This window comes from Alosa sapidissima, chromosome 17, assembly GCF_018492685.1.
Source record: "Alosa sapidissima isolate fAloSap1 chromosome 17, fAloSap1.pri, whole genome shotgun sequence".
Lineage (NCBI taxonomy): Eukaryota > Metazoa > Chordata > Actinopteri > Clupeiformes > Clupeidae > Alosa > Alosa sapidissima.
The window spans coordinates 18,269,235-18,283,773 of record NC_055973.1 but is presented as its reverse complement, the minus strand read 5'-3'; the positions used below and the strand labels follow the sequence as shown (position 1 = coordinate 18,283,773).

General features: G+C 40.4%; 1 protein-coding gene across 5 annotated transcripts in view; it reads left to right on the top strand.

The window, feature by feature from the left end:
- Positions 1-11,728: 11,728 nt before the first annotated feature.
- nrp1a (neuropilin 1a) overlaps positions 11,729-14,539 on the top strand; it is a 59,911-nt gene continuing 57,100 nt past the window's right edge. For 4 of the 5 annotated variants that reach the window (XM_042068351.1, XM_042068350.1, XM_042068349.1 and 1 more), the window contains exon 1: positions 13,078-13,728. In XM_042068351.1, coding sequence (XP_041924285.1) covers positions 13,662-13,728 — 67 coding nt within the window. In that variant the 5' untranslated portion in view covers positions 13,078-13,661. Of the gene's footprint in view, positions 12,002-13,077; positions 13,729-14,539 lie in introns of those variants that run through there. The other variant, XM_042068348.1, reaches the window with a different exon arrangement.

The window sequence follows — 14,539 nt, the reverse complement described above, 5'->3', positions numbered from 1 at the left end:
GGATGTGTGAGACAGGCCTGCTGAAATACAGTACATAATAAAAGCCCTGAGGCCCGGTCACCTCGTCCCTCTGACTGCTTCAGTAGTTAGATGAACACAGACCCCTCAAACACACCCTTTGTAAATCCATGGGAAGCATCCAGAGGGAGGGACATAGAGCCAGAAGAGACAGAGTGTCTCTAAGTTTGATATATATATATGTGTGTGTGTGTGTGTGTGTGTGTGTGTGTGTGTGTGTGTGTGTGTGTGTTCTACTTAAAGGAAGAAAACATACACCCACATCCAAATAAAATGTGATTGAACATTTTTGAATGAGGTCAAAGTCTGTGAATAAATGCAAAGTAGAGCAGTTTATACTGCAGAACACCAGTTTATAAGCAGAGCACCATAGATCTAATGGTTGAGGGGTTCTATTTTCTTACCGTCGAGAAGAGCATGACCGGACCGCACGTCAGAAACCCCAGGGTCCAGAGAACAGCTAGCCATGCCATCAGAACATTAGGCCTACAGCATTCACACACACACACACACACACACACACACAAACAGGTCAACATCCAAACATAAGCCAAAATAAATATAACCCTCACACCCCCCTCCACACACACACTATCCAGGCAACCAACATGTATACAAATACCCCCACCACATACACACACACACACACATGCCCACAAACTATCTTGTCAACAAGCTTGTCAACTCATGTACACAAACACGATTGTGTACACACAAATACATTGATCAACATGGAATGGGTCACTTTTGTAATGCCATCATGGCCAGGTAAAAGTATGTATAGTTTTTAGTTATGGTCTGTCCATGTCAGAGACCGGGTCCGTCCTTGTTTGCGGTGCGTGATGTGTGTGTCACTTCTCTTTGAGAGGTTAGAGGCATGCCTCAGTAAGAGTGGTCAGAGCTAATCGTGGCCTGGGGTCAAGCTTCTGTGTTCTGTTAACCATTAACACGAAACTGTTTGGTGTCAGTGGTGAGCGTGCCAGAGCTTGTTTACAGGAGACTGAGATAGTGTCTAAGTCCTTGCCGCTGTCTGTGCTTACAGAAGCAATGAGTTAGGCCATCAAAGCCTCGACTGAGATAAGACAAAGACGTTAGGAGGCTTGAGCAGTCTGTGTACATACCCCTTAGTCAGTTAATGACTCAGTCTGTCTGGTAGGGTAATTGTGGCTTTAAATGGATTGCACCCACAATATGTAAAAAAAGAACTGTGTCCAAACAATGATGAGCTTTTGGTCATGTTACTTTTTATCACAAGGTCCTTGGGGTGGACTTTCAACATTTTAAAACTGACTCATGCTTTGACAGGAAGTACATTTCTTTTTAAGCTATCTCTTCATAACTACAGTCCACTGTCAGGGAGCTTGCATTGAGGAGAGTGCATTAGAGTTTGTAATAAATTAAGTGATGTGGAATGCATCCCAGAGTGCGGAACTGTTGTGGACCTGTGGACATATTTTGGCAGCACTGTGTGTAATGACCAGTACTGCTTCACTGAAATGGAATTGTCTTCTTGAAAGCATAAATTAAGGGAAGCAGCAGTTTCAAGGGCATGTAAACACTGATGTAACCCTGTGGCAACCACCGGTTTGAGATTTATCATACGGTTCAGTTTATGAAGTCTTACACAAAACGTTATGATTGCAATACTAAGTTGAACTACGACCACAGATGCAACAATATTTCAGGATTTTGTGTTGGTTATGTTTTACTGAAGTGGTTTGTTTCAAAGTCTATAGATGTCCTTAGTTTGGTCTATTTCATATAAATAATTGATTGTGCATTCCAGCCTCCATCCTGATGTACATAAAATCATCTCCCCAAATTCCAGAAATATCATAAAGACATGCTGATAACATCTATTTGATTTCAGCTATTTTTCACAATAGCAGCAACACCACACAAGGCAGTACCCAAATCATTACAGCTCTCTGGCATTTAAATTGAATAAGATATCACATTATTATGAAGTTTCTTTTTCTTTCATTTTCAAGAACAGAGATGAGAATCCAATAAAGAAAAGCAAGTATTGAAATAGTGGTTTTAATAAAGGCAAAAGATAACAGCCTGCCATCTCAATATGCAGAGGCCTATAACTGATGGCCTTGCAGTATTTTACTTATATTTACTTATATTATTTTTCACTTTCAGTCATTGACAAAATATACATACTTCTATCTTTCTTTCTTTCTTTTTCTTTCTTTCTTTCTTTCTTTCCTTCAATTCTCTGTCTTCTCCTCCTTATACATACTTCTTTCTTTCTTTCTTTCTTTCTTTCTTTCTATCTTTCTTTCTTTCTTTCTTTCTTTCTTTCCTTCAATTCTCTGTCTTCTCCTCCTCCCTTCATCTGTTGCATTCCCTGCCTCTTTCCTTATCTACAGTGTTGCTGACGGACCCCCGCTGCTTTCGAAACTAAACCCACCAGCTTATCACAGTAGTCAGGTTAGTGCTCTGGCCAGGCGTCCCCATGCTGCCTACTCACTTATCGCAGACGGCAGTCAGGGAGCTTACTAATGCACACATGCTACGCCTGCACAAACACTCTCACAAATGACACACTCATACAAGTGAGTGTCAAATCTCAGTCACACACACATAGTCATTCTTCACACGGTTCCTTCCTCGTCACTTTTCAATCATTCGCAAACATGTGTGTGTGTGTGTGAGTGTGTGTGTGTGTGTGTGTGTGTGTGTGTGTGTGTGTGTGTGTGTGTGTGTGTGAGAGAGAGAGAGAGAGAGAGAGAAACCTGCACTATACAATCATTCAAATCACATAATGCTAGCACAGTCCCGGGAGCATAAATATACTGTGTACTTCATTGCATTCAAATTGAATTAGTTTCCACTGGCACTGTGAATTAAACATGGGTCTTACATCACAGTGGCTGTGGAAGTTTAATGGCTTTGATTTCTTTTTAATATGCCTCTGACAGTCACTCCGAAATGTGCTACTGACAGTTTCTAGTGGGTTTCAGCAATCCGGTACAAACATGTCAGCACATGTAAATTTAGCGTAAACTGTTAAAGCAGAGAGATTAATCTTGATAAATGTGAAGAAAAACAGTTTAAATGAGAAATGACTTCATCAACATATGTAATTGGGAGGGGGTACTTCACACTATATTTGCAAACAGATCCGACATTGGTAATGATCCACAATTGACTATAAATGCTGAATTGAAATGAGAAAAACATACAATTGGACTATACAAAAGTATTCTGAAATGGAGTGCAAAAAAACTCTACCTAACATGTTTTTCAAATACATCCTGATTCACCAAGGTTACATTTTACTTGCATTACCTTTAACAAAATGTAGTTTAAGGCAGAATGACATCAGGACCACGAGTGTCCTTCCTTTTGCTTCATCTGTATCTGTGAAACAGATACATAAAATATCACACACAAGCTGCACCCCCCAACCACCATACAGACCTTGAAAGTACTCATAGCTATGTTTACACCTCCAAGGGATATTTAGAAGTTTAGATTAAACAGAAAAAAAAAACATTTTCTCAATATCTCATATATCTCAGCAGTTGTAATGTGCAGCATCATGTTATTGATCCATTTGACTCCAGGCTCTAAAATGTATTTTTCTTGCCATCTCTCTCCATCTATTTGTTTTGTTAAAGCCAAGATTGTGCCATATCAGAGGGTCCTCTTCTAGCTTCAGATTCCATAATGTTCCTTTCTCCCACAGACATCTTTATTTCACCTCAAGACCAAGTATAGATAAGGAAAGCTCTGGACAATCTGAGAGTGTCTGTAAGGTTATAGGGTTGGGGTGGTGCCAGAGAAATAATGAAGAGGAGGTAGAGGACCCAGAGGCCCTAAGCTTCAGCTGGTCTCATGTCAAGGCACTATAGCAGAGATAACAATGACCCAAGGAATGTCTGAAGCGCATTTCAGCTGGTTTACTCTTGTTTTTTTATTCATATACATACAGTATCTCAGTAAGTCCTTAGAGTAGTGGCAGGCACCTGTGACACTAAACATCATCCATTTACTTTTTGATTGTTGTTGATGAACTGTTGAGCAATGTCTTAACAGGCCAGTTCAAATAATCCACTAGTAGTCTGAGCTGGCAGCTATTGAGTGAGCAACACTGATAATGGCACCCAGTGATGTTTCATATCCATGAACAGGATGACCGAAAAAACTGTTCATGTTCACTAACAACAAACAGACAAGGATCGAATGTGCTTTACTTTCAATTGGTGTTGGTGTATAATTGACCTAAAACTGGAGGTAAGAGTAAATGTATTTATGGTAAGTAACTGTACAAATGGGACAAATATTCTGTCACTAGCCACATACTGCATGAAATCTCTTCTAACTAATAATTGGTAAAGTGACCTACAAACCTTCCAGGATCATTTATACCAATTTATTGGTCTCTGGTTTGTTGGTTTTTCATCAACTAGACAGTCAAGACATCCTAATTATTAGAGGTATTGGTTTTCCAGCCAATCTGTCTGATAAGTAACATTGTTTGTTCCTTTTGGATTTGTGTTTTCTCTTATTCCTCAGCTCTCTGAAGATGCTTCATTTGTAATGATTGTTATCCTTGTTTTATGTTACATCCATCGTTGTTGTCTGCAGGATCCTTGCTTGTATCTGAAATACATTACGATGCTCTGTCTTTTGTTTTATTTATTTTTTATCAAAATGATAACATCCTTCCCATGCGTCATTGTCATCTAGCAAACATAGTGAAATCGATAAGGGGCATGTTTCTGTGGGTCAAGGCATGGCATCTACTCAAATGATGAAAGAAAAAGACAAATTAAGTATCCTCTCTTGGCTGACCTCTCTGAAATGAAACTGACAGGAATTATGTTCACGTCTTACAAATAGCTCCTCATGAGCCGGGAGTGTGGAATCTCATTTCCAAAGAGTACGTGTCTCACATGTCATGACTTGACATGACATGACATGAAGCTGATTGCAGAGTATTTGTTGAAGAGATAACCTGTGTGCAGGCTTAAGGTGTAACATACTTGTTTGACACCCCTACTGCAACACAACACACAAGCTAACATGCAGAACCACTAAGAATACACAGTCGTGAAGAGAAACCCTCAACGGAAAGATATTACCTCATTACCAGAGTATGACTTCAACAAATGGGGTCAAAAGAGGTCAGTGACAATGATGATGTCAGACATTGAGAAATTATCCATGGCAGCCACAATTGTCCTTTCAGTCTTTTTTCATGAATAAATATGATTCATGCATAAAACACCATCTTTGTCTCCATAAACACACAGTCATAGGCTTTTCTTTTTGAAGAAAAGCATATGGCCAGTTCCTTGCTTTATTTTCCTTACATTCCTTTACTTTAAGCTCACCAATTACTGGGCTATTACTACATTCTGATATACTACAAGAGAGGAAATGAATAAAGAGGAATTTCATTCCATTTCATTCTTACAGTTTTTTTTTTTTTATTTCTCTGATGTTTGCCTTGCTGTTGAGCAAAGCTCACTTAAGTGCTTGCCCGGACCTTGCGAAGATTTCCTCCAACATATGCTTTCTGTTTGAGCCACACAGCAAGGCTTCTCCTAATCCGTGCCTTTGTGAGGTAAACCCCCCCTCGTCAAACGGCTCATAATTAGCCGTAAAATATGACATGGGAATCTGCGGCATGTTGTCGCTTTTGTCTCCGGTCCAAAGGCCTGCAGCGTGACGCGCTGTGAGAGGATGAGTGTGAGCGGACGACTGGCGGCAGGCGGGTCGTGGGGTTACGGGGCAGTGTGCCTGGACCTAAGCTCCTGTGGGCTTTCGGTGAACTCACAGAGGGCACGGCCTCTGTCCTAACCACATGCATTTAGCTTTGGATCTCAGTTACTCCTCAGCCTGTGCCAAGTGGCTGTCTTTTCCTTTTTTCCTACTGGTTCTTCTAACAGTTATTTTACCTAACACACAAAGGCAGTTTCTCTCTGAATTACGACATTTCTATTTCTTTATTTCTATTTTAGTGTCTCAATCCTTTTTACTATTTTCCTTCTCTCTTGTGGTATCACACTTGGCCTTTCTCTTTTTTTCCCCTATTGTCTCACCATTCCCTCATTCCCCTAAGAGAACATGCCTGTTGGAGAAGCATATTTCTCTCTTAGTTTATATGTGATGAGCCACTTTTGATACAAGCTAACGATAATGTTCAGATCACTTCAGTGTGCAAGCTATACTTCAGTCCTTAAACTCCAGTCCATCTTTATCTAGATTCCTGGGTAGGCCTGTCTTAAAGGAGAATTCCGGTGTGATATTGACCTAAAGTGTATTGAAACATGATACCGAGTGTGAACGTATGTCTCATAGCCCATCTCGACTTGTCCCCTGCACTCCAAAATCTGGCGCTAGTTAGCCGATGCTACCAACAACTTTTTCAGTAGTGGTGCTTCGGCATCGGGCTAGCCATGCAAATAAATCACTGTTTTACACCCATTTACGAGGCTCAATGTATCTCCACACTTCATTGGTAGACTTCCTAGGGCCCTGACATTTAAAACGAGACATTGAGAACTTTGAAAAAGCACTGGTAGTTTACTTACAAGACGATTTATACAGACAGTATCTTCACGAAGTTTAACGTTTGCAGCCATCTTGAATTTAGTCACGATAGGTCGAGCAATGAGTAAGAATGAACAGGTATGATAAGGGATCAGATTCCAAAAATAATTCAGTGGAAATGCATGGATTCCAGTTTCTTCCAGTAGCATCAACTGGAATCCATGCATTTCCACTGAATTATTTTTGGAATCTGATCCCTTATCATAGCTGTTCATTCTTACTCGTTGCTCGACTTATCGTGACTAAATTCAAGATGGCTGCAAACGCTAAACTTCGTGAAGATACTGTCTGTATAAATCGTCTTGTAAGTAAACTACCAGTGCTTTTTCAAAGTTCTCAATGTCTCGTTTTAAATGTCAGGGCCCTCGGAAGTCTACCAATGAAGTGTGGAGATACATTGAGCCTCGTAAATGGGTGTAAAACAGTGATTTATTTGCATGGCTAGCCCGATGCCGAAGCACCACTATTGAAAAAGATGTTGGTAGCATCGGCTAACTAGCGCCAGATTTTGGAGTGCAGGGGACAAGCCGAGATGGGCTATGAGACATACGTTCACACTCGGTATCATGTTTCGATACACTTTAGGTCAATATCACACCGGAATTCTCCTTTAAAGGGACACTTACCTGGCTGGCAGTGATAGACTTTGACAAAGATGGATAAAACAACAAGGGGGACACCAAAACAGCTGAACAGTTTCTTCAGCTGAACACATGACTGGAACAGGAAGTTCCCCTGAATGACATAAACAACTTATGTTACCACACACACACACACACACACACACACACACTGCAAGTCCTCTCGCACAAAAGTCCATATATGTGGTAAAGGTCCTCCAACATAAAAGGTTTAGCATCTCATCTTCCACAGTGAGACCTTCCTGCCGTGTCAGCCAATCTACTTTATCTGAGGAGTGGCTCACATTGTTGACTGGTTTCCTATGTCTTAATGAATGAGACAGGGGGCTTTGTGACCACTCTGCTGAGGTTTCACCATACTGATCTGCCTCCTCTTGTTTGGGACTTTAACCCTCCTGTTGATGTAGTTGGGGGATGGAGGTTAGCTACCCTTGCCACCTGTTAAGATAATTATTGACTGAACAACAGCCAGGGGGGGTGTGGGTGTGGAAGGGAGGAAAGGAAGGTGTCTGTTTCCTAAGTCAGTTTTGATCTTGCCCAGAGGCAGATTACAGTATGAGATTTCAGAAGGACTTCCTTCTAGAATGGTCACCTTCCTGCTTACTAAGATTCAAGAGGAGGTTATTGAATATCAATACTGTTCAGTGAACAAAGCCTCACAAAGAGTGAGGTGGGTGTAGCCCATTTGCAGCAGTCAATTTGGGTATGCTTTAAAAATTAGATTTATATTTTTTTATTTCAAATCCACTCGTTTTTCAGATGAAAGTCCACCAGCTTCTGTTCAGTTCTTTTTGACAGTCCCCTCCACCAAAGGCTATTCTTTTTCATTCGATCTGATCTCAAGGGCAGCTTCCCAAAATGAAATTACATCCCATGTGGAATGGGCTTCACAGTAGGCAGTGAAAGCTGTGATATCCAGTAATTGAAACACCTTAGACAAAAACAAATGTTTTGGCTCATCGTCATGCAGTGCAGAGTCCAGAATCAGCTACTTGACATGCAGTGGAAAACCACAAATCTGACCGTGTGTGTGTGTGCTCATTTACTGGCAGAGCAGAGAACAGCCACTAGGGGAACTTCCAGAGGGAGTGAGGAAGGGTGTTTTGCTTTCACTGACTGTTCTGTCAGACAGATTCACCAAAACAAACTCTGTGCTCCCTCAACATGCAATGGAGGCTCCATTATGTGTCCAATGTAGCATTTTGACCAATGTAGCATTCTTTCTCCTTCAATGAATGGCTTTCTACTGTAATTCCATTGCAGATATAGACACAAGGCAGTTGCCCAACCATCGTGCTGTCTCATTATAGTGGGAAAAAAATGGCCTGCATTGGGCTAGATTGTCTGATTAGAATATTTAGATGGGTGACAATGCCACAGATCAGACAGCATGAAGTAGATTTAAGCTGCTGACAAGCAGACTCAAAAAGTGGAATGCAAAAAGTGCACACACACACACAAACACAAAACAAGACTCCTGTGTGTCTCATTACTAATTCAGATATCATCAGTCTCCTCCTCCCTCCCATGAGGAAGCCTTAATATTTTCTTGCTAGGTTATGCATATTAATGCCACCTCCCTGCTCTACTTAATGTCATAGCAAATGTGTCTTTTTCAAATGGCCTTCTCACATTTTGAATAATTTCCTAACCATTCATTCTCAGTCTGTCTTTTCCTACATTCAGTTCGGTTTGTATTTGTATTTGTATTTGTTTTGCCCACCCCTCACTATTGCTGGCCCTTCATGTGGAAATTTCCAACAACTTTGTGGGTCTTCTTTCCTAGTTAAATTCAAACTTTGCTTCACTTTGTTTACATAGATTATTTGTGTTTATCAGAACTCTTCAATGTCGCATCCCAGTGAGCCAGAAAAAGCCATGCTTCATATTCATGCCATAGAGTAATAATTAATCCATAATGGATCCTGTCTTTATCACCCAGGCAATGCAATATATTATGAAGCCAAGCCTGAAAATAGTAGGGCCCAGACAAAGAAACTAGAGGATGTCTGTACAACTAGTGTATTACTTGGTCTGCTGTTGTTCAGTTGAGTGCTGTGTGGAAGACATTCTGCAGAAAACAATTATATGCAGGTGTCAGCAGTGTGAACCTTAGTAATGACCATTTCACTGAATCTGTCTTTACCTATACCAATGTAGCACGGAAACAGCATGTTAACAGAGAATAACTGCCTTCAACAGTAACCAAGCACAGTTCAAAATTTTCAATAAGCTACATACTATATAAATAAACTACCATAGGCAAGTTAAGTAAACATTAAATACAGTTTGTGTGTGTGTGTTGTATAAACTACATGTGTCATGCAGTTTCTTTAGTCCATGGCTTACATACAGGATTCCATGAACTTCTGACTGGTCTCTTTTCTATTTTCGTTTCAGTTTATTATTCATTTAGACCTTTTTTATCAATGGGTTGATACTGTAAGGTAATTGGAGACTAAATGTATTTATTAGTATCATAATAATATCTAATATCGTATTAATGCCGTCACATGCTTTGATGGTATAAAGGCATTATCTAATGCAAATGTAGTTTTAGAATATCATAATTAAAATAAAAATCAATAAGTTTAGCCAAAAAGGCAATACAACTGAACTTGCTGACACACACTATTGCCAACTTGCAAATTATATTTTGATACTGCGCACCTGTTTCACCACAGAATGACATAGCCTATCCGCATAACTTGTTCCCTACTGTTGCCTCGACTATTTTTTAAGGGTTTTTTTAGAGATCGTTAAATGTTCATCATTGCTTCTGTCTTATTGATTGTGCTCCCAGTTCAACAGCAATCCACCTACTACCTGCCTGTAAAGTTGTATTTGTTGTCAGATTAAGTTCCAGTAGAGCCACTGGAATAGACATTAAAGAACAGAAAGTATTTACATCATAGTAGATAGTCTTATTACCCTGTCCCTGCTTTAAAACACTGAATTTGCAGAGAAAACACAGACAGCTTGCCTAAGGTCATGGCTCATATGATATAATTAATTTTTGGGTCCCTTTCAAGATTGGGCCAGGGTGCATCTGCATCCCTTAATCCCTGTAGCACCGGCCCTGGTATCAACCAGGCCTTGTTATCCATTAAAGGAAAAATCTGCTTAGTGCCTCTGTGATAAAATAGTCAGTGCATAGTCAGTGCATGCTAGAGTGAAATTACATAGGTGTGTGCTTATGCAAAAACAATAAAACAATTGTTATGCAAAAACAATTGTGATTTTTTGGGGGGCTCTGTTTGCCTTTAAACATGACACAACCACTGCATGAGGTTTTTTATGGCCTTGATGCTGATGTTCAAATTGAAGCAGACTATTTATTATGGGGCCCATTTGCACTGGGATGTCACCCCAACAACCACAGACAAGTAATTTCTCGACGTGTAGTACACCACCTACAGGAGAACCCAGAAAATAATAATGCCTTAAGGGTTAAGCTAGTTTCCAGTCCTTTTCGAATTAGGCGGTCAGTGTTTCGCCATAACAGCACCAGGGTTTTCTATAGTAATTTCATTCACCTTTATAGTATTATGCACTAATTATAAGAATAATATGATAAAGCTGCGCGGAATAAGGTGAGACATCACGGTTTCCATGGACTTACACTCTCACTGCCGGTTGTCTTCAATGTAGGCCTATACCCGCAACGTGTGACCAACAGTCCACAGCCAAACAAGAATGAGTGTCACATACTCATACAAACACGTACTCATTCCGAACAAAAATGACTCAGATTGACAAAAACAGAGTAGACTACTTAGAACACAAGAACAAAAAAATACATTATGTTACAGGAACAACTACATCTTTATTTATGTGCTCGTATTTCCACTCAACAATCTACATTCACCTGAGGCAGACGCAGGTCTATAGTTGCCGATTTCGTTATTAAACTAAAGGCCATCACCGAGGAAGCAAGTTAGTAACGGGTCGGTTAGCCAAAAAGCTCATTAGAACTGATTCCTACACTTACATGTAAATATCTAATTCTGCCATGCTGTGAAGGTGGGGGTCTATGGAATCAAAAGATTGGGCTTATTTTCGAAGTAAAATATTGGTGTGCAGGATAGTGGTTTGTTGAACAACATAGGCTATAATTGTCATAATGGTATAGTTTGGTCCTACAGTGTATGGAGTTATGAGAATGGGTAGGCTAAGCAGCAGTCAGTTGTTGCGCTTAAGGTAAAAGTGCTGTGGCCGCCGATGACCATGCACTTGACAAACCTCCAGCGGGTAAATCGCTGACGGAAGTTGTTTGGAGATGCAAGACAGTCATAACCCACGAGCCACTGAGCTTTAGTGTTGAAATTGCTATTGTGGATAATATAGGTAGAGGAGGTAGAGAAATGCACAGTCAGAGCAATGCGTTCAACAAACCACAAAGGATAGGGCGAACCTCACTTCACATCACTCGGTGTTGTCTGTATAGCCCAGCCTCCGACCTATCCTGCTGCATTTCTGTGCTATTTTCACATTCATAAACGTATTCTTCATACGTTTGGTCGCCCACAGGAGCGCATTTACCAAGTGCTGCACACAGTCTTGTTGATTTGTACAGGCTGAGTAAGGAGTTCTAAAAGTGTAAAAAAAGAAAAACAATCCACACGGAACATTAAAGACGCACAGCAGACATCGATACGGATTTGGACGCGTACATGTAGGCTACATGCCCTGGCCATTCGAAATGCATCGTAGCTGGTTGGTAAAATCAGCCTGTGGATAACTACTGATAGTGGATCTACAAAGAGCAGGTGACAGATTTATTTAAAATTGTTCATTCTGTTGAAATGTACAGACAAAAGAAGTGTGCATGTCGTTCTGCGAAAGTATTTTTAAAGCTGTTACAAACTCATCAGAAATCAGGTACAGTTGCTAGTAGAGATTCATTTTCACAGTCATTTTATTGAGGCGATTTACAGAAATTACTATTGATATGTATCACGAGCATTACCTATTTGGTGTAGGGCAGATAGACGAAACAAGGCATCGAAGACTTATTGGATTATTCAGTCTTCATTTACTTGTTGGCTACCCAAATTAACACCTCTCTTATACACTAAGAAAATACTGTTCTGAAAGCGTTGCTATGCTTGCCTGCACGCGCAGTCGCGAGGCAGTCAGGTAAAGCATTTATGGAGACACGAAAGGTCCGCTCCGAGATACCTGCTTCCTATCAGAGCACAGATTGAAGTATGTCTCATGCAGGAGATGTACGTATAGTAAATGCTGTTTTGGTTCAGTAATGGTATGTCAAATAATTGTTTGCTATATAGTTGTAATGCGTAAAATCAAAACGCATTCTTTGTGTGCCACTATACGATGCATGGCTAGCGCGTTAGACAAAAAGGAAAGGACCACTAAACATCAACCAGAATATTTCTATAGCATTGAAAACGTAAAACGTATATCCCAATAACAGACCCCAACCCCTGTTATTGCGTTATTTAATCTGAACACATTTCCTTAAGAGTTAGGGAAGATACATACATGTGGTATAAAGAGGACGAATTGACAACAACCAGTAAGACGGGATATCGGGATCTTTTCTCACGAGGTTTGTCCTCATTCCGCCGCTTTTGTGTTTTTGTTTCTTAACAAGTTTATAAGATACAATATGCAACATTGTTTAAGTGTTTCGACTCTAGCAAGCCAGCAAAGAAGTTCGGTAGCGCGCTGTCTGTCTTGCTGTGAGTGGATCAACGTACCGAACCAGCAAACCTTTAAAGGGAGCGGGAGGGGGCTTCATAGGTTGGTCCTCGCCTTGCTGTAATCAAACCAATCAGAAACCCCTCTGAGACCCGGGATTCAGCAGCCTGCTAGAGCGACCCGCACAGAAAAAAGAGAAGAAAATCGTTTGCAATTTAGGGGGTGTATCCCTCGCTTTAGACACTGTTATGGCAATGCCAGTCGCCAGATGTTTGTGTTACTAGCTCGTGTCTTGTCAGACTTGAGGCTGAGCAGAACGCCCGGGTAACTACGCAAGGGGTGATTTGCTTATCTCGACAGTCTTATCCAAAGAAAGACGTCGCTTATTCTCCATCTCTTTCTCTCTCCTAACAGCGGAGGATTACGCGTGCTTGGTCATCATTTCCAAGGAGTTGGAGGAAGAATTGTTGGTGTGTTATTAATCTTTCTTCTTTACCGGCCTCGACTTCTCTTGAAGGAAATGGCAAGGCCAGTGTTTGAGAGAGGAACGCGGCTGCAAAAGGACAGAGGAAATCAGAACTAAAGGACAGGATGCAGACAACCTAAAACACAGAAAAAGACGAGTTTTTTCAACACAAAGACATTTTAGTTTTGTTTCCTTTCGTTAAACCGCAGTCTATCGAGAGGATTAAATCAACCCAAAGAGGAATTTTGTTTATTTTCCTGTTTTGTTGTTATTAAAACATTACAAACCTGGGAACAAGGATGCATTGTGGATTAGCGTTGATCCTATTATCTGGAATCTTTGTCGTCGCCAGGGCTTTCAAAAATGGTAAGTGGTCGCTGATGTATTCTTGTTGAAAGTGTGTTTTGGGGTTTAAGACATCTTGTCAGTTGCGCTCAGGTTGCTTTACTCACCTGCTGAAATCTGCGGTACGTGCGCGGAACCTACTGCATTATCTTGTTTTTGATGAAAGCTAATAAAGTAAGACTATTTCTATTGTGTTACATATAATAGTTACATGTTGATAATGGACTGAAATATAGGCTGCTGTCGCCAAAAGTATGTTTCATATTTCAGCATTACTGACTTGAAAACTGAACGGGTCACTTGGAAGACAACATGACTAAAGGCAATAAATAACTGTAGGCCCAATCCCCTCCAAGAAACACTTCATATAGGCTATAATGCCCATTTACTTGGGCTATGTTTCTTCTAAGAAAATGATGCGCAGTTTATTTAGAATTTATTTCGAGCTGTTCATAAAGATAGATAGGCCCTTAGGAGGACAATCGACTTTGCGTAACATAGACCACTGGCACTGGTGATTGTATTAGCGAAGGGAAAGTATTGTATTCAACTAAATACCCTCTTCATGTAAATAAGTAGTCTATAGACTACACATAGTAAGCTAATTTTCATCATATGGTATTTATGTCAGCAACTGAGTGATGGACTAGTTGCCTAACTTGCTGTGCTTCCACACACCACAGTGGTTTTATTCTGAGATCCCAATCTATACCCCAATTATAAGAATTTTATTTAAGTACAAAACTCAGTGAAAACTAGCATGTAGTGTGCAGTTGTTAATACATTGCATACAATTGTTGACGTTAGATAACTTTCGGCCTTAACACTCCAT